This window comes from Falco biarmicus, chromosome 1, assembly GCF_023638135.1.
Source record: "Falco biarmicus isolate bFalBia1 chromosome 1, bFalBia1.pri, whole genome shotgun sequence".
In the NCBI taxonomy this organism is placed as follows: domain Eukaryota; kingdom Metazoa; phylum Chordata; class Aves; order Falconiformes; family Falconidae; genus Falco; species Falco biarmicus.
The window spans coordinates 17,793,971-17,818,790 of NC_079288.1; the positions used below are offsets into that span (position 1 = coordinate 17,793,971).

Below are 24,820 nucleotides of genomic sequence, written 5' to 3' on the forward strand. Positions count from 1 at the left end.
AGGAGGGAAAAAAACCCAACAGAACGCAGTTGTGACATACAACAGTTGTACTAGACCCTATCGGTGGGGTTTGTTTGTTTTTCTTTAGCTTTAATGCTGGCAAGTATAGTGCAATCACCTGCTTAGCGAGGGCTGGAAAAGGGGATGAACGCTAAAGTCGAGAGGTTGTGTCAATGCTTCGTTATTACTTATTGCACATGATACAAGGGTAGAAAGTTTTGTTCCTGTTGCAGAGAGGATATGAATTAAAGAAAGATTGCCCTAAATTACAGGCATGAACAAAGCTGCAGTATCCCCTTCGATGGCTTTGTTTACGTGACAAGTTCCAAGTGAATAAATTGTGCTAAAACAGCCCCTAATTTAGACCAATCTTTCTCATTAATTTTTTTTCCCGCAGAACATTGCCAGGGTCAGGAGGATTTAGTGGACCTGAACTACAGCAGCCATATCTATAAACACAGAACTCGTTATGCCTCAGCTTATCTGCCCATAGGACAACGCGTTTCTCACTGACACACAGTGTTCCAAAAACAGAGCGGAGTTTCTATGATGATGTACCACTATAAATGTGGCGTAAGTTAAAGTCGGCTTTGACATTGTCCTTCGGTGTTACAACGCAATCGAACTCAAATACTGAATGGTTTGAACTTGCAAGGACAATGGATGGCACTTCTAGGTAAAGAAAAGTTATATACATGCGTTTCCACCCACCTTTAGTGCAAATCAAAACTGTTAACAGCTCCCTGGTCTGGTGCTATACTGCTCTCTGCAACGCAGACATTCCTCAGAGTTGCACATTTACAAAGTGTACACAGGAAACTACCAGAGTGGGGATCGAGTGAATCCCGCTAGTACTCACAGTGAAGAGCTTACGAGTGAGTTTTGAGCAGCTTCAGACAAACAGCCTGGAGGCCATTTCTCAAAACTAACACAATTTAATAAAAAAAAAAAAAAAAAAAAAGAAAAGAAAAAAAAAATGTTTTCACTACCTACCTCCTAGTTCTGCAAACACGGTTAACTCGTAAACTGAAACTGATGCGGGTTGTGTTAACGCGGAAAAGGGATACTTCAGCTCTTTATTGGAAAGATTTGTTATACAAATTTCACCACCACTAAGATACACGATAAAAATACAAAACACAGGTCACAGACTGAATCTCAGTATCAACAGTTAATAAATACAATTAGATACTTTTATATTAGCCTAATATTTTTACATTGTCACCAGGTGGACGATCAAAGTACGAGATACAGAACACTTAGATACCATTAGAGAGGGATTATTGCTTACGTTAGCAAGCAGCAAATAAGGGCACAGGATTCCAAACTGAAGAGAACTACTTCCTATCACCAGTGGCGTTAAGAGAAAACACTGCATTTCACAAAGCACTGCTTTTTTGTCTAGTGTGTAGAATCAAGAGCAGCATATATCAGACCAATAACCACTACTTTTAATATTATAGAACTTTAAAGGACTTACCTTACAAATGGTTCCTATCTACTCTATAAATATGCATTTAGTGAAGAAATGAACACTTGCTATCTATACAATGTTTTTACCTGACCACACTGGAACTACGATGGTAGATTTGATTTTTTTCTTTTTTCTCCTAGCGAGATAAATGGTATGAGTCGCAGAATTATCATTTATGAATCCACACCTAAAAAGCTAGATCCTTCCCAAAAACAGCACACGTGCAGTCCAGCGCTCTTCCACTGCTCCTGCAGGCTGGGAAGAAGTTTTCTCATCCGTAGCAGCTTTTCACCCTACTTTATTCCCCCAAAGAATTGCACTTACACCACCTTTCTCTCCGAAGCGCGACAGTCAGCTATAAGATGGACTTTCAATGCATCATTATTACTGCAAAGAATTTAAAACAAAGGCAGCGCAGAGATGCCCCAGAGTTGCATATTTTACCATTTCATGGTTTCTCAAATTTCCTCGGTAAATCTGGCTTGGAACGTATGCTGCAGCTAAAGAGAACGTTGACAACAGCTAAGGCTTAATAAGATGACAGATAAGAGCCAATGATCCCGTAAGATTAAACAAAAAGTCTGAAAAAGATCAAAGGAATCTAAAGCCACACTCCAACTCCTGGTTACTCACAAAGCCTTTTGCTGTTCGTCAGATTGCTTTTAAAATAGTGCATCAAAGGTAGAAGCAGCGGAAATTGGCAGTATTCAGACCTTGCCATCTCGTCGTGTTGAATAATCTCCTGACTACTTAGTATTAAAATACTTCGCAAATTCTAGCTAAATACTAATACTGTTATTGTTACTGCTAAAATGGTATGAATTGTATGATAAATGCCTATGAGGACTTTATTCATACTCTTCCAAATGTCTTACTGTAACAAAGAATAGTAACGGGCTGTGTATTTAGTGGAGCCGATGGGAATCGTCTGCTTACTTATGTCCCAGTTAACCCTTCCCCGAGAGCAGGGGAAAGCTGGTGGGTACCTTGGTTCCCCAGTCTGATCAGTAACGCTCTGCTTATGGAAAGAAGGGCAAAGGGCACCTGACATTCCTCACCCTCCTTCCTGAACCCCGGGTTAACCGAAGCAGAGCTCTGGCTGGTCAGGGAGTTTTACCCTCTCCACTAAACCCCAAGCGCAGCCCCTGCTCATCTGCGTCCACAGCTTTTCCGTCTGCTTTGGATCGCTCCGGCAGCCTGGCAGCCCTTCCTACACCTGCTGGAATACACCACGTTGCAGCAGGAGCGCTACCTGGAGGCACAGCATCCTGCCATACTCCGTGCTGCAGCTTGATATTAAATTATGCCTTTGCTATCTAGAAATCATTACGGAAACCAAACAGCTCATCAAATTGCTCATTATCTCTCGCAAGCAGTTCTCTGGTTTGACTGGTTGAGTGACAGTAGTGTCGTACGGAACATCTCCACGGATTGGTTTCTTTTAAGACCTGAGATGAAGTTAGGGTGGAAAGAGGTTGGCTCAAAGCATTAAGCACAATCATGTTCAATCAAAACTAATTGAGAACGGTTTCCTAAACTGACAAAGAGAAAAATGCCACTAAAAGCACCAGAAAGATACGAAATTCCCTACACTGCACTTCTAGCCATAGGAAAGAATTTTTTTAAAAACTACAAAAACCATTTTTCTTCATATTCCACATTTTATGTTACATGAAAAAAAACCCAGGTAAATAATAAGTCTGTACCTCAACTAGAGTCTGAGAACAGAGTAGCAGGAGCTCAGTTTGTCCATTCCCAAGTTACCTGGTAAAACCCTGTATGGCTTTTAGTCGTCTACCTGCAAAAGTGGATGTCATTTTCTAATTCGCCTCAATGCTCGCCTGAAATAAACAGAAAGCAGAACACAAAAACCCCACAACCCACACCTTGACTTCTATGGAAACTTCCCCCCCCCAAAAAAAAAAAAAATTGGCAGTTCTAAACCAGGATCCTTCTTTACATATTGCTCCACAGACGTATCTCAGGCAGGTTCAATCTCTGTGTTTTTAAAGACACTTCCCTAACTGTGTCCTTCCAGGTGAACCAGCTGTTTGGCTTTCACTGGTGAATGTGGCTCGATACTGGTGTGTGCGGGTGGTCGGGTGGCTGTGGCATTGCTCTGGGTGGCACCACCAGCAAACTTCATTGAGATTGAAATGACTACATTGGTTAATTCCTAGATCTATTTACACATGGTTTGAGCTTTGCAGGGGACTGGAGTACAGTTCTGAAATGCCCGCCTTGTTTCGCCTTCTGATGATGCCAGTTTTATTTTGGGAATGTCTACTTTGGGAGTCGGACAGGGGAACACGAGGGGGATGGTTACATGTTACAGCATTGATGAAGGTATGAAGCTGCTATACAATTACTTTGTCTTCGCATCAAAAACATGCTCTCACTGTAAGCGTTATGACTAGCCAGCCTCCACCACGGGGAGTGTCTTACCGACAACCTCGTGCTACGGCAGCCCCGGACGGGTAAGGACAGACTCGATCCTTCTATATGGGAAGGCTCACGAGCCAAGAGCGGCGTGTGAAACTTTGGTTTGAGCCTGGCTCCTCGTCGTCTCTTCCCGTTACAGAGCCGGAAGGGAAAGAACACAGCTCGTTTTCCCAAGGATTTGAACAGTTCATCTTCCAGCCCAAAGAAGATGGGGGATAAACCCTTCACCCTGTAGATGCTCTGCCCAGCAGCACCCAAACTAAGAGGAGCGTTGTACTCGCTGGGATCACTCTGTCCACAGATCGGTGACGTGCTGCGCTCCGGTGATTCGTTCTTCACTGCTAAGCCGTGGATCAAATTCGCGCTCTTTGGTATGCCAGGACTAAACACTTGGATTGGTGGCAGACATTTGGCACTCTGAGTTGTACTAGTTTCTGTTTTTGTCAGGTCTAAATAGCCTGGATCATCAAACGGGTTAATGCTGGACCCTATGCTCAAGCTAGTTCTGTCGGTGAAGGAATCCACGCGTCCCTCATACCCTAGGTCTGCAGGTGCTGAGCACTGGTGCTGGGGCCATGGTCGTTTGCAGTCTCCATGGTTTTCCTTATCTTCCCCACTGTCTTCTTGCCCACCTTGAAAAGAGTTCTCTGTCCAGTCTGACTCCTCGCTAACATTAACTGCTGCGTTCATGTCCCTGAGAAATACCACAATGACAGTAATGTTGTCGCTGGAACCGGCATCCCGAGCAGACGCCACTAATTTATGTGCTACCATGCTGCTGTCGCCGTTGTTCTCCTTTAGATGGTCAGCCACCACTTTGACTGCCTCATCGGGATTGACTGTGTCATAGAAGCCGTCGCAGGCTAAAATGAGGTAGTCTTCAGAGCCATCTAGTACAGTGGAGGCAGAGTCTGCATCCCCACAGATATATGGCTTGTGCTCAGCATCCCCTGTGGGAAAACGACAGAGATATGCAAGACCGTGGGTTTGCAGCCACGGCATCTGGAAACCTTTTTATTGACACAGCGTGGAGCCAGTGACTCTTACCCCAAGTTAAAGCAATTATTTGGAAATTATTCCCTCAAACTGCAGAGGAAAAAACCAGAGGTTATCACTCTCAGGTCTATCTTCAGCTGCATTTCAAATTTTGATCACTAGAAAATTGAAAGCTTTTAATTAAAAAGAAAAGCAATTCTCAAAAAAGGAATTAAAGTCCCCTCTTACCAATCGCTCTGGAGACTGACAAGCTCCCGTTCACCCTCCAGGCTCCAAACCAGACCACGCAGCCGCCGAGCGCCTCAATGCGCTTCTTCTCATCCTAAACAGCAAGGCAACAGAGTTGTTTGGACAGAGCGTTCAGCGCTGCCGCCGCATGCCCAGCACTTAGTAAACATTGGGGGTTTGCACAGACACAGCGTGGTGGAGGCCACAAGCCCAACAGATGAGAACAAAGGATTTGCACACAAATCCCTACCAACTTCCAAGCAAACCGGGATAACTGGAACACATGCCACTGCTCCAGGAGACACTGGCAAGGCACCACTCAGTGTCCCAGCATCCCACATAAAGCTGATACCTGTCAGCTTCAGCAGTAAACACTGCCCAGGCGCATTTAAAACAGGCCATTCTCACCTCTCGGTCTGGTTTGTGGGGTTTCATCAGTTCCACAGCTTGGCCTTTCCTCACGAGCATAACCTGGGAGTCCCCAAGCCAAGCCACATGCAGCATATTTCCTCGGATGAAAGTCACCACCCCTGTGGTTCCACAACGCAGGCTCTGGAAAAAAAATAAATGAAAGTTTAAAAAAAAATGCCCCAAGTTTTAAAGAAGTAAATAAGAACAAGTTCTAAGTATTTTCCTGCTTAACTCAAGGACAGAACACATTGATATTCCAATCCACAGCCTGTTCCCAGGGAGGCACAGGCAGCGCTTTCCTTATGGCTACAACCGCTCAGAAGTAACGGCCCCTCAGAGCCAACCTGGCTGAACGCGAGTGATCGATTCTGCCCCGGGACTTCCCCTGCATGGAATCGCGTTGCAGAAGCCGGGCTCTGCTGGCGATCTGCCGTGCTACTCTCCTAGTTGACGTCCCGTGCCTGTTTCCTATCTGCCGATAGAAATGTGTGTGTGTTAATGAACTCGGAGGGAGGTTTATTTGTAAGCATTGCGAGTTCCCTGCACTCAGCTTGGCCCTTGCATGAGTTTAGGAAGCCTGGGAGTCACTTACCCGTTTATTCTTCCTTTCTGGAGCTAAGAAAAATGTATGTTGTAGAGATGAGGGAAAAAAGCACCCCAAGGACTGAACCTAGTTAGCATAGGTTTGAGTAGCAGCAGCATCCTTCTAAATGAACTGGATGTTGTGAGAAGTGGAGGCTGACATCTTCACGGAACATGGAGAAGCCCACCAGTGGGCACCGGCTCTACGGGCTGTGCATGGACAGCTCTGTGCTGCCCCTGGCCTGCACTTGGCACAGACCTGGCGCACCTCTGCTAACAAGGACAGGCTTACAGATGATTACTTTCAGGGTCAAGCCCAGGTAACTCAAATCACCTCTCTGGCTGCCTTCTGGACAAAGCGCTCATCGGTCACCCGGAAAGCTCGGCACAGTGCCTCTGCTGGGTCGTGCTGAAACATCTCCTGATGGACCATGTTCACGTGGAGATGGATGGAGGCATAGATGGCAGCATCCACTCCCCCGTGGCCATCAAACACTGCGAAATAAGCTTGCTCTTCTTGGTCCTGTCAACAGAAACACATTGAGAAAACAACTCGGGAGAAGGCAATGCAAACAGCTAATAAGATTGTCTTAAAACTTTTGAACTTGAGATTCATGGTGTCGTCACTTAATTACACTTAGAGGTAGAATCTCCACTGGAGAAACAAGCTACTGGGACCATCTTCACTTCCATCAATGGGAAATTTCCACCTTACTGCTGATGAATTGTACCTGCAAACTGCAAGAATCACCCGCGTAGCGCTCTCAGTGCTCCTTATGTCCCATTTGTTACCATTCAGTCACTCAACTCAAATGAAAAGTGCCATTCTCATCAAATCGTACAGGAGTTTTTGTGACGGTAAAAACCACAGAGAGAGAAGCACATCCAATCCAGTTTGCATGAAGTCTACATCAAGACTGGAATCCACCAGGGATAAAATGCCAGTACAGGTAAAAAGTGAAGCCAGCCAGCCTCTGCTTTCATTCTTCCGTATCACCGTAGATGCCTGCTTTTTAAAAAAACAGCATGTGCTCTCTCATCAGATAATTGTGATTACATTCAAAAATGGAATACAGCAGAATCACTCATCTTCAAGTCAGTTTTCTCAGCTTCCCCTTATCTGTTCAAACAGAGAAACAATGCTGTACCAAGAGACAGCAACTCCTGTGCCTATTCATACATAGAGCACACCAACCCACAGTCAGCGCCACTTCAACCTTGACAGCCATCTCAATGACTAGAATATTTGTACATTGTAATTTTTAAGTAATGGGCTCCAACACAAATTGGAATAAGAAAGCTGACAATTGACAGGCAAAGGAAACACCTGCCTCTGTTTGCATTAATATCATTTAAAGACAAGAATGTGGGTGGGGCAGAAAATGGTTATTAAAGTGACAGGTTGTAATAAAGTATCAATTAGGCAGCATTCTGATCCTAAAGGTAAAATTCTTGCCACTTTCTTCTATTTGCCATTCTTCAGCGTCCGGTTTTCTATCTGAAGGAAGAGCAAGCCTGAGTGTTTGACTGATGGCCACATAGAGAAATTAGTGAAGGGTAGTCTGGCCCCAGTTCCTCCAAAGTACCCATGTTGCTAGATTCTTGTGTGAACTGCACCCCACTCTCCTCGAAGTTTTGTGTTTTCTGTTTGGTTTTTTGTTTGCTTGTTGTTTTGGTTTGGTTTTTTTAAAACTTTCCTTCCTTATTCTTGAAAGAAAGGGTCAAAAAGCAGTACAGACCCACCCCTGTAGACAATGGGCTTCCATGATGAACTGTAAGGTGAACCCCTTCCTCAGTTCCGCTGGCAACCCCCTTCTGCACCTGGGCACCTTCAGCCAAAGAGAGGCTCCTACCTCGATTTATCGCGTGGTACTGCAGCGCATCAGTTGCCACTCACAAAAGCAGGGCTGCTTTTTGCACAACAGCATGTCAGGCCTTCAGCCGCTGCATGAGTGGCTACATCAGGATGGGCCAGGTACAACCTTCTAGGTTAGATGACATTTCACCAGAAGTCGGTAAAAAGGGCTCTTTTATTCTACATACCCTATGTAGAAACCACATCACACTGCTGCTATGGTTACAGAATATCAACTGAACTGACTTAAGACCAGGTTTCTCTCTTGACTGTCAATGGTCCTCAGGCCCACAGGTATGGCTTTCATTTCCACAATGGAAGACTGCCTAAATTTCCCCCAAAATGGAATTTGAATTTAGCATATGTATTTGTCTTCCATGTGATCTCTTTTTACCTCAAGATTGAAGAGCATGTTGAAGTCTGGGATGCAGACGTGCTTGTCTTCCATCTTTCTGCGCATATTCTTGATGGCATGGATGGATGTCTCATAGTAGCGGTGGGGCTTCGGCTGGAGCGGAAAGTCTTTCACCCAGTTGCTGCAGATCTCATGCAGTTTGCTAAAGACTAAGCGGGCTAGCTTCACCGTCTCAATCTCTGGGGAAGGCAAAAACCACAAATGAAAGGCTAAGAGCATTAGTAAGTGATAATTTTTTTCTTGCTTACATTACAAAACCATTTTAGCCACGTGGCTGAAATGGATGTCAGCAGGGAAATTCTGGGCTCTGATGCATAAAAAGAGGAAGCCAAACTCGCCATAATCAGCATTCGCCAGTAAGCAGCTCATTGTTTGTTTGTCTTTTTAACTTAAGCATTCCCCCATGCCTTTGGGGAACTCATTTGCAGCATCAGTAAAAAAGAAAAGCAAATCCATTTCCCTCAGTGTTTGATCCCCTGGGTCACTGCACGGGGTGGTGCAGCGGGGCCATGGCAGCTCTGACAGGACTTTGTCATGGCATGTAGCATCACATACGAAAGCCACGATCCATTACAGTGATGTATTGGTTTTAGACCAAACTGTCGATTCCAGACAACACCTCACTGCAGAACTGAAGCCACACAGTAGTAAATAATCTACAGAAATCAGGAGCGTTACTTTAAGATGTTTTGGCAGTGCACCCGTTTAGTAGTGCGCACACTCAGGTACCTTCTTAGTTTCGTAACATTATTTCCAGATTCCTGACTAGACTGTGTGTCGAAGAAAACTGCATAAGCAAATGAGAAAACGACAAAGGTCTTAAATTTAAAAAATACTAAACTGTCACTCCTGAGAAATAGTAATTTTAAAACGTGAAAAGTCAGGGAATTGATGATTGTTCTGAAAAGCAGAGCAGGAAAACAGAAAGTAAGCATCAGAGCTGAACACATCCAGATCTCTTTGTACATGATCATTGACCAAAGCCAGAGATCTTCAAGGCTAAACAGCAGCAATCCATGGGTGTCAGTCACTCCTGGAGGAGGAATGGCTCAAAGAACAGGGAGTGGAGGGGAGAGTTACAGCATCTCTCAGTTCACAGAAATTCTGTGAAGCAACTAAAAGGAGCATTTACTAATTTCTGTACTAGGTCTACACAAGATGCGGGCTCTAGTGATCAGAGGGGCCAAGATCCTTGGGAAGAAAATATTTTCCCAGCTCTGCTGATTATGAGTTGGTTTAAGCTCGATCTGCGAGAGCAGCCGTTAAGCTGGGAATAAGCTATATACACAATCAAGAGAAGGAGTCTTAGCTTCTCGATCACGCAGCTTTAAAAACAGGTGGTGGAAATCAAATGACTGGGGTCATCCCACCACTGCCATAGTAATGTGCACCAGTTCCCCACAGCACCTATACTGCTCTCACCAGTGCCACCAGAAATCTCTTTGCTGGGTGTTATATTTCAAGATGGAACATGTACAGCCTGACACATCCAAATTATATTTGTCAGAAGTGACCCTCACAGACTTGCTCTTCCATTTCTTTCTGCTGGGCATCTATGAAGGGAAACGGTGTACATCTCAATGTGATGTGGCTGTTACGCTTCAGAGTGTCACTCTGAAGGGGGAAGGGACTAAATCCACTGGCTGTACTGAGATACCAAAAAACCTTCCCCAGCCAGGAGTATGCGTAGTGTCAGCATCATCAATAATTGCTCTTGAGGTTAAAACAGGAGAAAAGCCCACAACAGTTCAACCACCCCCTCACAGCTGTAAATTACTCATCAATTGTTAATGCTGCAGCGCTGAGCCAGAGCTGACTCAGCTGTCATTGCGGCTGTGTCATGGAGAATTTCATTTCCCTCCTGCTGCTCCAAAATCCCCAGTGTTGGAAGTAAGGCTTAATTGTACCATAGTGAGTGGGAAATCCAGCTCAGGCATTACTGTTCCCACAGAGGACTGAGTTCTTTTAGGGCAAAATTAGGGTAGAAAGAATACCAGTAATCAGATTCTTCTTTTTAGTACCTAAATTTTAAGACCTTTCTTGAAAATGCAGACAGTGTGACAACAGGGATCAGGACCCAGGTTTCTAGAGATGTCATCAAGCCAATGACCAAGGTTTTCCTTAATTGAAGAACTCCAGTCTCTGATTAGTCAATGACCTCTTTGTGTCTTGGCTATACTCATCCCATCTGCTAGTACCTGGAAAGGCTGGGTAATGGGACTCTGTGATGTGCTTTGTCAAGTCTGCTGGACATTTCAGATACCTCCACCATGTAATGTGGTCCTGCTATCCAGCCTCCTTTGGTGGTTCCTTAACAATGCCAAACCCTCACATGAATATCTTCCTGTACAAAAAAAGGAAACTAAACATTCTTAACCTGACCTTTAAAAAGGTGATCAAATGTCTTTCAGTTCTCATGGAGGCTCTCTTGCTCCTCTCCAGTGCAACTGGAAGGGAAGAATCAGTCGTGGCCTATGACATTAAGATACTGTTCTTGAGATCCAAAGACACATGGTCACCCCAAATGTAACAGGCCATATTCTTGCATTCCTACATTTCTGGACTCAAAACAGTTCTCCTCCTTTTAAGATTAGCATTCTTCTTCCATAAAGTTTCTAATTTCCTTTTCACCAGCACACCAATAACTGCTTTTACTACTCCTAAATATGCAATACGATTTGTCATGCTGTAGTTCTTAAGGTGAAATGTGTCACTAAGGAAGTCTGGAATATTTTTTATTTTTCTTCTAGCAGATTTCATACTTGAGGCAAATCAGGTAAATGTCTCCTTGTATTTATACAGAGTAAAAAATCTTTTCGGATTCTTAAGAAAAACCAACACAGAATTGCATATCAAAACCAGCCAGCTAAATTCAGCTCAGTTTCACATTCTGTAGCAGTCCAAACATCATTAGGATAAACAGTGAACTCTGAGCACAAAACCTCAAGATGTAGAAATACCAATTTTGTCACCTGCCACAGCTCCCTTCGTTTTCTTTCGAAGCATGAAAGTCTCCTTGTGTGGTACCAGTTAGAGCGTTCAGTCACAGCTCTCTTCCAAGTAACTAGTCCAGGTTTCTCAAAGGACTCCTGCTAAGAAAGTTAGCTAGAATGCAGCTGCTGACCTTTTGCAATGAAATCTCCTTCAGTCCTGCGTGAATCTCCCTGGTTTTGTTATGGTTTGCTTAGCCAAACCTTGCATCACTTGAGCTAATGCTCCGTTTCAAAAATTATCATTTATGGTATATTATTTGAAATTGCAGTATTCATATGAAACCACTACTTTACTACAGTCTGTGAGATGTTCCTTCTCTTCCTCTCCCCTTTTATCTTCCTATTTAACACTTTATGTTGCATCTGTAAAGGTGTATTTTAGTTTCAAGTACCTTCATTATGACAATCCACCTCAACATACTGCATCTGGAGTCATATTTTTAGTGCCTGCTATAGGCTGTGCACATACCAATCTATGCTTGCATCTGTGTACTACAGATTTAGGTATATTTAAATGGCAATTTCTGTAGGTGTGAGGGTTTTGTGGGTTTTTTTCCTTTTTTCGTTGAACTCTCTAGATGTTCTGCGTGGAGTCTTAGTCAACATTTCCTTGGAGACTGTCAAATATTTATGCAAGTCTCAGAGATCTCAATTTGAAATTAATGAAGGCTGCTCAGCCAGAACAATGACAAATCTGTTCCATTTACCTGCTCAGCAGGAGGAGGCAGCAATACCTACAAAAAGGGAAACCATAGCATGTTTTTCTGTTTCTCAGGTTTCCAAAGGTCTCTGAGAATTACAGCAGGACCTTCCTTTTTGAAAAGCCAGATTTATATGTCCTATTTATCCCCAGAATCGTTTATGTATTTCTTTAACCAGGGAAGGAAGGAATGGACAAAGTAGTTTGGTGACACTATTTTCAAGATCAAATGACAGAATTCCTCTCAATACGTGTGAGAAACATTGCTCTTTGTTGTAACGAGCACCTCAGAAAGGTTTTCAAGGTTATTTAGGTCAGCAGAATCCTGAAGAGATTTAGGGTGCATGGCTTTGAGCTGGATGCTGCAAAATCTTGTTAACCAGCATAGATGAATGGAGAAAAGGAAATTTTCCTTTTAGGCATGAAATAGCTTTATCCTATCCTTCGCTAGAACTAAATTTAAAAAAAATTAAAAGCCATAGTAAAAAACACACCGACTGAAATGATTCAGAATGAAATTCTCTCTTCCTACGTATACTTGACTTTGCTCTAAAGATGAAGGAGAACAACTAGCAGTTGCCAGCAAGCAGCAAGACCACATAGCCTGAAGTGCTTATAAAGAAATTCAGGGCTACCAGATAGAGTCTTGTGAAGGTGCACTTAAAAGAAAGGAGAGATTTCCACCTGGTCTTCAGGTGCAAAAATTTGATAAAGGACTCAAGTAAAACCAGAGAAAGGCTTTTCAAAATAGAGAAAGAATTCAGTAGTAAAAGTTGAAACTAGACAAGATTCAAAGACAAGAAAGCCTTGGCTAAGAAATTAGGCACTAGCTCTATCAGAAGTGGTGGTGAATTCTCCATTAATCTTTTCTCATCAATATAAGATATTCCTTTACAAGAAATCTTGTCCAACTGTGTTTAGCTAGCTGGTAGAAGAAATTAATTTGAGGAAAATCCAGTACCATTCAAGTGGTCAGACTAGATAGATCACTGAAGTCATTGCTGACTTTAAAAATCTATGAATTATCCGCAGAGTGTTCCAGTATGCAACATAAATGAAAGATCCACACCATGTAAAACTGTACATTATCATGCACAGATATACTTACGTATGATCCCATCTGCGTTGTCCACATGCTTTGGTAAGTAGTGTGCCGAAAGATCACTCTGAAGGACTTCATCTGAAGTTGCTCTAGCTAAAGCAGCAGCCAAAAATGAAGGGCAATTACTGGAAAAGAAAAAAGACAGAACACAAAAAGAAAGCCACAAATGATGTTTTCATCTGATTTAGCAAGGTAACTTGCAATCAAGGAAATACGTAATACTTTTCTAGAAACAAACAGGAATTTGAACCAAGATTTGTAAATCTTCTGATTCTTCTTTGCTAAAGCGCACCACAACCCTGCACAGCAAGACCTCAAACTCCCTACATGGATTTTAGTAGCTCTAGTTCACTCTCATGTTCCCCATTTCAGTTTTCATGTTCCATTTTGTAACCTCTGTTTAAATGCTTTTCAAATCTAGACTTGAACCCCCCTCCAGAGTCTGTCATGCAACCCTTGCTTAGCGTACATTTTCTACACATGCATTATATGCTTTTATCTTAAGCCCACTCTGTCCAGTTCCTCCTAAGAACTGGAGTCAAGATTCCAAAGGATTAGAGAAGTCCTCAGAGTTCACAGTGTTCAAAACCTCACCAAGGGACGCTGAAAGTTAAAACAGACCCATAGGAGGCATGAAGTTGATGTGCATAAGGTTAAAAAGCTCCCTCATGAATGATCTCTATCATGAGTAAAGTGGCTTTAACTCACTGTAGTTTAATTAAGCCTGATATCTCCCAAGGATAATTAATCTATAGCAAACCAAGGCCACTTTAATGTGCATTGTCTCATTCAAGAGGAGTTTAATACCTCTTTATTTATGCATGACTTTGTATTTCCCATTGGTCTGCCTTAACTTCTCCAGGTGTCTCTTGCTGACACAGCCTGAAACTTTCCGATTTCACAGTTATCACCAGGGGTAACAATGTCTCCCATTGCAGGACTGTGCAGAGACATGCAAACTAATGTCAGTCTCAGAAACCGTCCATCAACAGCAGAATTCTGCGTCAGCTAGCCCAGGGAACAGGCAACGAGCACATACACTTCCTGAACCTTTTCTTCTACTTAGGCCCGCTAAGTCTGTTCACATGCTTTCAGAATGGTTGGAGAGGAGGCGTTAGCCTAGAAGCAATCCATCCAACCAGATCCAGAGCAGAAAAACTTCTACATGCATAACTGGACTCATCAGGCTTCACTCTGGAGCCAGAGAAGCACATGGCGACCGTCACTTGCATTCGCATTTGGTTCACTGCCCAGGAAAGCCAACTGCCATGCTAAACTGGCCCACATGCTGGAGCTTCAGCAGTGAAATCTGAATTCCAGAGAAAAAAAAAAAATCAGATTTGCTAGACTTGGGTTTTTTAGAAAAGCCATTTTACCATACAGTTTTCCAGATTCATGACATCAAATGCTGCTACAAACAGTAAGATCATGTAACAGATTTGAAAAATGAATAGAAAATAAGTCCTCCGACCTTCACTGATTACTATTCAACATATCTATAAATTATTTAAATAGAAGATTAACAATAAATGGCTTCGGCCGAATCATATATTGTCATGAGACAAGCTCTGACCCTTGAAGTTAAGCAGAAAGCCACTCATACCATGTTACTGCACCATCAGTAAGAGTATTTCCTAGAATTAGCAGCCGAGTATTCTGCTCACGCATCACCTCTGAGCCTCAGCAACGTGCGCCGCTAATGAAGCACGACTGCTGGAGGAAATCAGCTGTCTTCGGACTGGCTCCTCTCAGCACAGCACAGGAACTCTGATCCTATTTACATACAGCAATGCCCGGTCCTAAGAGTAATCAGCAAGAGGAAAACACACCGGGACCTCCTTTACTTCTGGTGTGTGTTGAAGCTGATTTTCTATCTTGTCTTGTCCATCTTTATTTAGCTCACAGAGAGCAGGTTTTTCATTTCTATTATTAGCTCCAGTACTCCAGAGCGGTGATACTCGTTACTGTTCATGTTACATGCAATTTCCATGTGACAAAAAAAGCAAGAGACAGAATAATTATGCCAGCATTTAGCAGCGCTGTGAGGACAGCGTTCTGCAAAAATGCAGAGGAAGATTAAGGTTCAGCCTAAATAACACACAGCAGAAGAATCCGTGCTGAAAGCATTTACAAGCACAAGCCAGACAGAGCTCGCTTCAGGCGTGAACGTAACAGGCTGTGGTAGCACCTGCGGGAATCTGAGCTTGCTTCCCAGTCCAAGGCTTACCCCCTCACCAGTTCAGTGCTGGAACTTTTTAGGAAAACCAAACCTGTTGTGTGTCACTTGTAAACAGCCCCTCAGGAACGTCCACTGATGGGCAGAGAGGGAAGGTGGTTAAGAACTGAGGCAGTAAAAATTGCTAAAATAGAGGTTCAGGACCTAAACAGCAGAGAAAAAATACCCCCCCGACATGAGCAACCTCTGCTCTGACTGGGCTTGGAAGGCGGGAAGAGCATGTCTGTGAAAGACCAAGAGCTGTGAACATTCATATCTGAAATTTTAGGTATTATTTTAATTGTTCTGACAGATTACAAAATTGAAAGGTGCATTTACAGCATACGGAGCTGGTCTGAGTATTTCCCCCATCAGCCCCAAATGCCATTTACATGTCCCTAAACCAATGCTAGCAGTTTCACACAGGAGCTCTTTATCTAGCCAAAAAGTGCATTTCCATTACAATACTAAACCTACACAAAAAGCCACTAAAGATGTTATTAGATAAATCAGAGGATTTTAAGTATATCCTTCCTGATTCTCTGGCAGCGTGGGTGTGTTTAGAACACCCACAGTTGCACTGCAGCAATCCTGGAATAACTCTGCTAAGGTAATAAATCAAGCCCAAAAGTGGGTCGTTTCCATCAATTAAGGTTGAGAAAAACAGTCTGAAGTGGGCTTAGCTCAGCCCACATATTATTATGTTACCAGCTTAACACACAACTCTGCTCCTTCCTGATAGCATTAAAGTGGTGAAGACTTTCCAAACATTTTCTCTGAGCTATTCCACTGTGCTCTAAATCTAATATAAGATCTCCTACTAAAAAAAAAGATGGCAGATCTAAAATTCTTATTGCATGAAAGTTCACCAGTGGGGTTTAAGTGACTTACCAATTTTGATGGAAAAGGTAGAGAAAATAAATTAGCTGAAGGCTTTTCCTTCTATGTCTGGCCACTCTCTGTCCTAATAATAACAGCTGCCTGCCAAAGAATTAATTGCCCTTGACATTTGTTCATCACAAAGCTTCTTATGTAGCCATTACAGGACTATGTCGTGTAAGCAGGGAAGTGACCAGATGCAGACAGATGACTTCCTCTTCCTGAATAGCCCAACTCAAAATTTACTTCTCTTACTTGACTCCTGAGAAGACTAGTTGAATTACTTCTCCCCTTCAAGGAATAGCAGACTGCACTAGAGGTTTTTTTACTCCTTTTAAAATAGATTAGATGCCGAAGTCAAACCGCTGCCAGGACACTTCATTATTGTTACACCAAGACAAATGAAGAATCAGGTCTAGGATCTTTGGTTTTATTACAAAAGGTGAGCATCTACAGCATCCCACAAAGCAGGAAAGACCCACACTCAAACAGCCAGGCTTTGCCATGCGGGTAGTTCTCACCTGTGCTCACATCTTTTATGCAAAACAAGCAGCAGCAGACAGGATCCATGGGGACCACGGGAGGTGCACTGCGTCCTGCTGCTGGCGTAACTAAGGATTACCTGTTGGCTGCTGAAAAGAAATCCTTTGGCCACGTTCTAAATGCCTAAATGTTATCAGTCATTAAGCTATGACAAATTGAAGCTGGGAGGGCACGGATCTTGTTTAGCTGAGAGCTAGAATGCCTATGTGTATTCATAGCTATGCCACTAATGCAGCAGCTGACCTTGGACGAGTCACTTCACCACTCAGACCTTCGATTCCTCATCTACAAACAAGGGATGATAATGTCATTTCCTCGAGGAGAGGAGGAGGAGGAGGAGGAGGAAGGCTGTAGAAGGCTTAATTCAGTGTTCGTAAAATACTTTGAGGTTTCTAGATAAGAGCACAACTGAAGGGAAAAATATCAAGATGATAATGGGAGATATTTTCAATCTCTACAAGATTTAAGGAGCTTTCATACTTTTTTTCTCGCTCCATATTCTCTGTTCTCATAGGCAGCCAGAAGTGCTGAGTGCAATACACAGGCAAACAACAGCTCTAGACAGGCAGGTTTAGTCTGATGCCCGCAGCTAACTTAGCATCATAAGCAACTGCACAACAGAAACACATTTTTAGAAAAGCTGATGCATCTCAAAAGGAGAAAACCATGAAAGACAGACATCAAGTTCTTAAAACCTGGTAATGCTGGTGTTCCTGGAGCATTGGCGCTGCTGATGGGAAAATGGTGCTACAGACTCATTACCGCCCCTGACCAAAAGACACAATTGAGCGCCACCAGCACTGAAAATACTTAACGCTGTCATGGTCTGAGGTACCTGGTGAGGCATCACTAAACCCAAACAAAGCAGGAAAAATGGAATGAAATGTACGGGTGCCTTTCAATGGCCAAAATGGTCAGTAAATCACAAAACATACAGTGTTCCTATTACCTCAAGAATCTCCTGACACTACAAAACAGCAATTGTTTTAGTTAGAATGAAACATGATTTAAATAGAAATGCTATTCAATCTCCTGAAACACAAAACAAATCCACAGGCAAACAGTATAAATCATCGTATATAGTTTCACACAGCAATCCAAGACCAGGAACATGACCTGAAAAGAACCAAGTACAGCACATTCCCATAAGGACTATAATTTACTGCGTTAGTGAAAGACTTTGTAGGGATGACAAGCTAACTGCACCCTTTCCAAAAGGCTTTACGCTAGAGGATGCAGTTTGGTAAACACTCCCGTGTTCATGTGGCCTGTTGCAAGTTCTTGTTAGAAAGCAAGTTTTGCAAAATGCAACTTAAGAAAAACCTCATTTGTCCCCAGCCTGTATTTACAAAACACTCCAAAGCCTCATGAGACTTATTCCAGATGGAGCTTCTGATACAGCCTGGAAGCTCTTTGAAGAAGCCTTTAAAGTCTTTATTACTGAAAGTTCCCATGCTGAGAACTGCGGCAGTAATGAGCAGAGAAATTCTTTGGGAAGGTCCTTTGGCTGTTTACCCAGCCCTCCCCTTCAGCTGCCTCCTGCTCCAGCCGCCATCCAGAAAGGCAAGGTACCGAGCTTCTGTTTGTCTCCTAACTGCTGGAAGTCAGACAGGACTCTGAGAGGAATATTCTGTTAAGCAATCCTCACACTTCAAAATTATTATGGATGTATCTTCTAATCATGCCAAACAAATGCTATTTCTGGCTCCCATCTCTCTGCAGGTTCTCATCTCCTTACTCACAAAGCATCACTCTCCCTGCAAGTTCACTGCTCTGCTCTGACCTGTGCTGTTCTGCTGCTTTGCACAGCTGGTGAAAGTTTTGATGCTTATTTAAAGCCCGGTCACAGTGGACAAACGGAGTATGCTTTTTTTTTCCTAACACATGGTGAAACCCTGCACTAGATTTTAGCTGCTGCAGTGAGTTACTAAAAAAATCCCAATGCACACACACAAAAAAAGAAACAAACAGAAAAAACAATGCACCTTTTAAAAGATTGCATAACCAAAGCTCCTTGAGAAGTCATTTGAGCTGGCAATGTTGAGACAGTAAAGATGCTTGATAAATCTGTTTGAAGGAGCTGAAAATGTGCTACACAAGGAAGCTGCTATCTATAGGCTTCACAGAGACAGCTGCCTGGTCACATTCAAAATGATTCTGTCCTTGTGGTGACAGTTGTGAGCAACAGAAATATAATACACAACCATTACAAAACCACACTCTTTCTGATGTGTTTACCACACTCACATCCGAGACAGACACTGCGGTGGTACCTCTTTTTTACCAAATCTTTAACCTTTTGCATTGTGCTCACTGCCATATTCCAGAGAGTATGATCAAGTTTATATAGATATTCTCCTGCAGTTAAGTCTATGTTAACTGGACATTTTAAAAAAATAAAATTCAGATACAGAATCTTCCACAGCTGGATTAAGATGCTTCAACATAAGGATCAGACTTCCAGTATTCATCACTGTATTTATTTTGTAATAGCTGTATCTTACTTGTCAAAGCATTTATGGAGACTAGCGTTCTCAGAAATGTCCTAAAGACCCCACAGATAAATGTAGTGAACGAGAATAAAATTACTTTCGTAGGAACAATTATTTCCCTCTGCAAGTTATTAGGCTTAAAGAATTTGCTAATGGTGAATAATGCAAGTTCTCAACTTAGTTCCAATCACTGGAAGTCTGTCTCATAAAATAGAATAGAATCTTATATGAAGCTCATATTTGACAGCTATGACTAAGATTGGTAAAAATACTTTATAGCCTCAATTTTAAAATAGCCACCTTAAAAAAACAAAACAAAACACCAAAATAACAACAATTTTAAAATGCCTTTATAAATAAGCTGTTAACCACTATAAATCAAAGACATTGGGTTTGACTTTTTCACAAATTAAGATCTAATCTGAGAGAAAAAATATTCAAATTCTTTCCTCTTTTTCAATGAGATAATAAGAGTCAACAAAATGATTATCTAGTGAAGGATATGTGAAATAGGCATGAATGGAAACCTCTAGGAAATCACTTTGGTGATCAGATGGGAAACATTTGTGAAACCACAGAACTCAATTATGAGTGTGTTGGCACTGATCCCATAAAAGGGCTCAGGTGCTGCACTCTGTCGTGGGGGCTTTATAGGATATTGTAAATGAGGAAGCAAAGTGCTGTGCTGCATGGCATATCAAACTAAAAAAAAAAAAAGCCCCAAAACCCACAACAGGGAAAATCAGGGCAGAGAGCAAAATGAAAACACTGGCACAATGCTGGAAAAAAAATAAATGAAGACAAAAATTTGCTTATGAAAGCGTGATTGCAAGAGCATAGTTCATATAATATTTTATTTGACTACCTGGGAGACCTGGCTGCAAAGGGATATCCTACCTTGTTTCTCCAGTCGAGCTCTGCAGGCAAGCGCAGCTCCAATTCCCAGCCTCTGAGGCCCAGGGGCAGCTGGCACTAGGTTCGTTAATGGGTGCCAAATCTAAGCTCAGGCCCCTTCCCAGCTATGTTGGCACAAGCACTCAACCTCTGTTGCACCACTGTGTTTTCAGCACACGCCTAACAGGTTTCCAGCACACTGCCGTGAACACCTTTCTCACTTAGAAGCTACATAAAGGCCAAGCGAGAAACGCGCTGCCACCAGCAGCAGGAAGAGCAAGCCCAGGCACCCTGCAGATGTGCACGCTCTGTCCCTGCCCCCCCCACTCCAGCACGGCGGTTTTCCCCAGAGCCCCCAACGTCACTGTCTGTTTGACAGGACAAACTGCACACACGGGGAACTGGGCAGGGGCTGGCCCTCTGATGCTGCCAGAGAGATCCGTCAGGGCTCAGCCCTTCCTGCCTTTACCTTGGAAGGGCCGTTCTCACCCACTCTGCTGCCGGTTTTCAGAAAATTGACAGGTATTCGGTTATCTTTCAGACTTCAACCCATCTTTTGAATTTGCTTCAAACTGGCCTGCAAGGTTAAGCTTATCTGTGGGAGGAACCCGACAGGCAGACAGACTGAGCAAGCACAAAAGCCTTGTTCCCTTACAAACCAGACATTTGAAATCAAGTTCTTAGAACGATGCTACTAGAATGTCATCTGACAATACAGGTCATTAAGGGAAACCCTTGACTTCTAAGTACTATCTTCAACACACGAATTAGACTGAGACCTCTAATCCATTTTCTGCTGCATAGCAAGTCGCCACTTTCTTTCTCCACAGGGGTAAGTGCACATGACAGTACATAAAGCTAACAAAATGTAAGCAAGACAAAATAAAAAGGTCACCTTTGTCTGTTTGATGAGGTACAATGTCATGAAGGCTAGTGTATATTTAAAAAATAAATGGTTGCTGTCCACAAAGCACTCATAAGCATTCGTGATTTAATGACCGTCACTAAGATGCAATTGACACTGAATGGGTGAACTGTGAAGAATCCAAACTACATAAAACAGCTTCTGCAGAGCTATTCTGCTGAATAGATTGTCTGTATATTATCTTTGAAACCTAATTTTATGATTTCTTTAACTCATTCTCACAATATGGCAGTTCTGAGGTTACTTGCATTTCAATCTCTGTAGAGCTGATGCTACCTGCGTTAAAGGCTGCTTTGAAAATGACAGAAGTCGTCTACTATAACATGAACAACTCTTAAAAACCCCAAGATGAATCTTCCAGGAGCTGAAAGCCAAATTACTGCTAGAACTGAATTCCCAAAAGTGGCTGTATGATAGTTTTCTTCATTACATCAAAGAACTGAGGATACAAAATTTGCTGTTGAAAATTGTATTCCAGGACTAGAGTCATTCACAGCCATATTATATCCATCTGTTACAAAGAGAAACATAAGCTTAGACTTTGACGGAATGCAAAGAGAAATCATTTTATTACAGCAATGGACCAGAATCCATGAACCTCAGTTACAATACTGAGATGCAGAGGATGCATCTATATTGCAGTCTCCCCCTATCTATATCAGAACATTTTTATCTGAGCAGCAAGATTCTGAGGAATCGGACAGTCTTTTATAAAAATTTAATTACTGCTATAAAATGCATTTTACAAAATTATAAAAATATTATAAAATTTAAAATATACCAGCAAGCCACATATTTGATGGACATTTATTATAAAGCTTAGATCTTTAGGAATCAGCTATGTAAATCCAAAGACACAGCAAAAAGTTTTCTTAAAACTTCTGTTTACCCTATTATTAATTAATCAAAATAAAGATAATTTATAGCCATTACCCATACTGAGATATGATTATTATACTGAAATAAAAGATCCTTCTGGGTTTTGTTGTTATTGTTTTACAGGGATTAGCCAGCATATTTCCACAGTGCGTTCTCTGTTCCAACAGAAATGCTTCGCATTTGAGTGACACGCATACCTTGTAACCAGAGTCTTCTGACTGCCATTCCAAAAACCAGTCACTGCCTACTTAGCATCTCTGTGTCTGGAATGGTAACGAAGCCTAAATCTACACAAGATGCACGCTTACCTGAAGAAATAAATTTCTTAACTGGAAAACCAATGTCAACAACAGTTACCCTATAGTGAGTTTCTCTGCTAGACAGAGGCCCATTTAAAAGCTCTACAGGACATTAAAAATGTCATTGATTTTTTTCCCTTTGGCTTTCAGTCAATTTGAAAGTCAGCATAATTCAGTGTCTTTCTACGACTTCCATTAGCAAAGAAGGGAATCCATGCTTCAATCCATGCTGCCTTATTGGAAAAAGTAATTTAATTTTACACCTGAAAGTGTGCCAACATCAGCATAAAACCGTACACAGTATACATAAGATTTAATTTATAAATTCTGTATTTTGTCAAGCCAGAAAAAGATGCTGTCTAAAAATCAATGAGAGTGTTCAAACTTGCACTGAAGATACCTGCATTTTATTTTTTTTTTTTGTATTTTATGTTCTAGTTGGAGTTTTTGATGATTTCTCTCGTTACTATAAAATATTAATGACACACTATCTAGAAAAGCTCACATTGCAGAAAACTTTGTTTAGGGGCACACTTTACCCCTAAAAGTTCAGGCATATCATTTACTTACCACTGATTCATCTCCTATTTTTTCTCTCTGTTAAAAATAAACTTTCATTGATACTTTCCTTAACCTGAAGAGATATACCATACAAATTGGATGTGCCCAGAAATAAAAGTTAAATAAGAATCACCCAATCCAGAGCACCTATTTTATTTCAGATCAGATTAACATGCCGAAGTCCTCTGATTACTAGTCAAAAAGAAAAATGCATTGTGCTGTTATAGTTAATGACTTAATTTTAAACAAATGAAACAAAATGCTGCACAGCAGCACGTGCACAGGTTCTTTCATATCTCTACTGCAGATCATCATTAAGGCAAACAAATGTAAAATGGCTCCTTTAAAAAAGGGTGAAGATAGTGAATCTGGTGCCTGTTCAAATGAACAGCTTTCAGTAATACCACACAGAGCTAGTCCCCAAATAATTGTGCTTGTATTGTAATATTTGTCCTCATGTAAACAAGAAGAAGTAAAAGCTGCAGGCCAGGATTTTCAAATGACATCTGATCACTTAGCTTCTTTCAGCCCATTGAACAAATATAAGGCAAAACACACCCCAGAAGATTTATGACCACTGAGTCAGCAGAGAATGTTCTCTCGCTCCCTTCTCACTCTTGTGAAACGCAGTTCATCATACAAATGGCTTGGGTGTTTATGCCAGATGTAAGATTAGATAATTAGTCATCTGAGTCCTGGATGTCAACTCTTTTGTGATAAAAAATTTATTCCAAATGCACCATTTATAATCAGTTGACTTGCAAAAGCACTCTAGTGTTATACAGTAATACATCTTATGATGCACATCGAAATATCTGCCACCCTGTACCAACACGCTCTGTTTCTGCTGTGGCAATACCCTGCCTGATCTTAGCCCTTCCAATGACTTAATTTTTTTGTCTGCAAAATAGGGATAATGATTTTGACCTCTGGAAATTAATTTCGACTCTAATGATGAACAGTAACAAGAAGAGTCAGATATTATTAATTAATCCTAAACTAGGAATGGAACAAGGCAACAGCAATTCACTTGCACTGATCACCCAAAAATACTGCTGGTCTTTTACCTACTTCCTCTTGAAAGTGCCATGCAAGGCAATCAAATTAAAAGCAAACATGAAAAGACTATACAGTACCCTTAAAAATAATTTCACAGATAAACACAGAACTACAAGTAGTTTCAAACCTTATCCAGTGGGGCAAATTAAGAGATCTTTATTGGAACCTCAATTTCAAAATTACTGACATTGATGCACACCAAACAAGATGCCAGAGGGATAAGTAGAGGCTCTAAGATCAGAGGGTGTGCTCTTCCAAAGAAATAAACCTTTACTTACTCTGGAAGGATCACATCCTAATTCCCACTGTCACTTGTCCTCTGCAGAATTGCAAAGAACATTGGTGGGTTTAGGGTTTTAGTTTTGTTCTTGAAAGGATAATCAAAATGTTTTAGCTATTCTGTTTCACATTAAAGTCCCTAATGCATTCTGTTCTACTGAGCCACATAGTTATTTCAGTCATTCTTAATAAATAACAGTTGCCAGCAGTAGTTAAGCCAACAGATCTGAATTATTTATAGTGTTGAGGAACAGAACAGCAGATAAAATGCATTAGGGCTTTCAGTTGTTCTTGCCTGAACGACACAATGGCAGCCTTTGGACATTTTTCCACAGGCTGTAAAATATTCTGCTTCTGATCCTGGTTTAAAAGATTTCCTAAAGAGACAACATCCAAAGCTACTGCAACCCATCTTCAGTATTCACATTCCTGAAGAGCAGGTAAGAGAGAGTCTCCCAAATACAGTACATTATTTTTAAAGAAAGGGGGGAAAAAAGGTACAGATTTGGACTTGATTGTTCAGGTCACATGCAAACTGCTGTTCAGTATTATTAATCAGAACTTAATTATTTAGATGTTATTTAACATGGCTATGTA

At 41.8% G+C, this 24,820-nt stretch overlaps 1 protein-coding gene across 2 annotated transcripts in view; it reads right to left on the reverse strand.

Moving 5' to 3' along the window:
- Positions 1-1,042: 1,042 nt before the first annotated feature.
- Positions 1,043-24,820, reverse strand: part of PPM1E (protein phosphatase, Mg2+/Mn2+ dependent 1E) — a 68,334-nt gene continuing 44,556 nt past the window's right edge. The window contains exons 1-7 of one of the 2 annotated variants that reach the window (XM_056342149.1): positions 16,305-16,323; positions 13,205-13,323; positions 8,383-8,582; positions 6,468-6,656; positions 5,549-5,692; positions 5,141-5,234; positions 1,043-4,866 (exon numbers count right to left, since the gene is read on the reverse strand). In XM_056342149.1, the coding sequence (XP_056198124.1) occupies positions 3,797-4,866; positions 5,141-5,234; positions 5,549-5,692; positions 6,468-6,656; positions 8,383-8,448 (1,563 nt within the window). In that variant the 5' untranslated portion in view covers positions 8,449-8,582; positions 13,205-13,323; positions 16,305-16,323 and the 3' untranslated portion in view covers positions 1,043-3,796. Of the gene's footprint in view, positions 4,867-5,140; positions 5,235-5,548; positions 5,693-6,467; positions 6,657-8,382; positions 8,583-13,204; positions 13,324-16,304; positions 16,324-24,820 lie in introns of those variants that run through there. The other variant, XM_056342140.1, reaches the window with a different exon arrangement.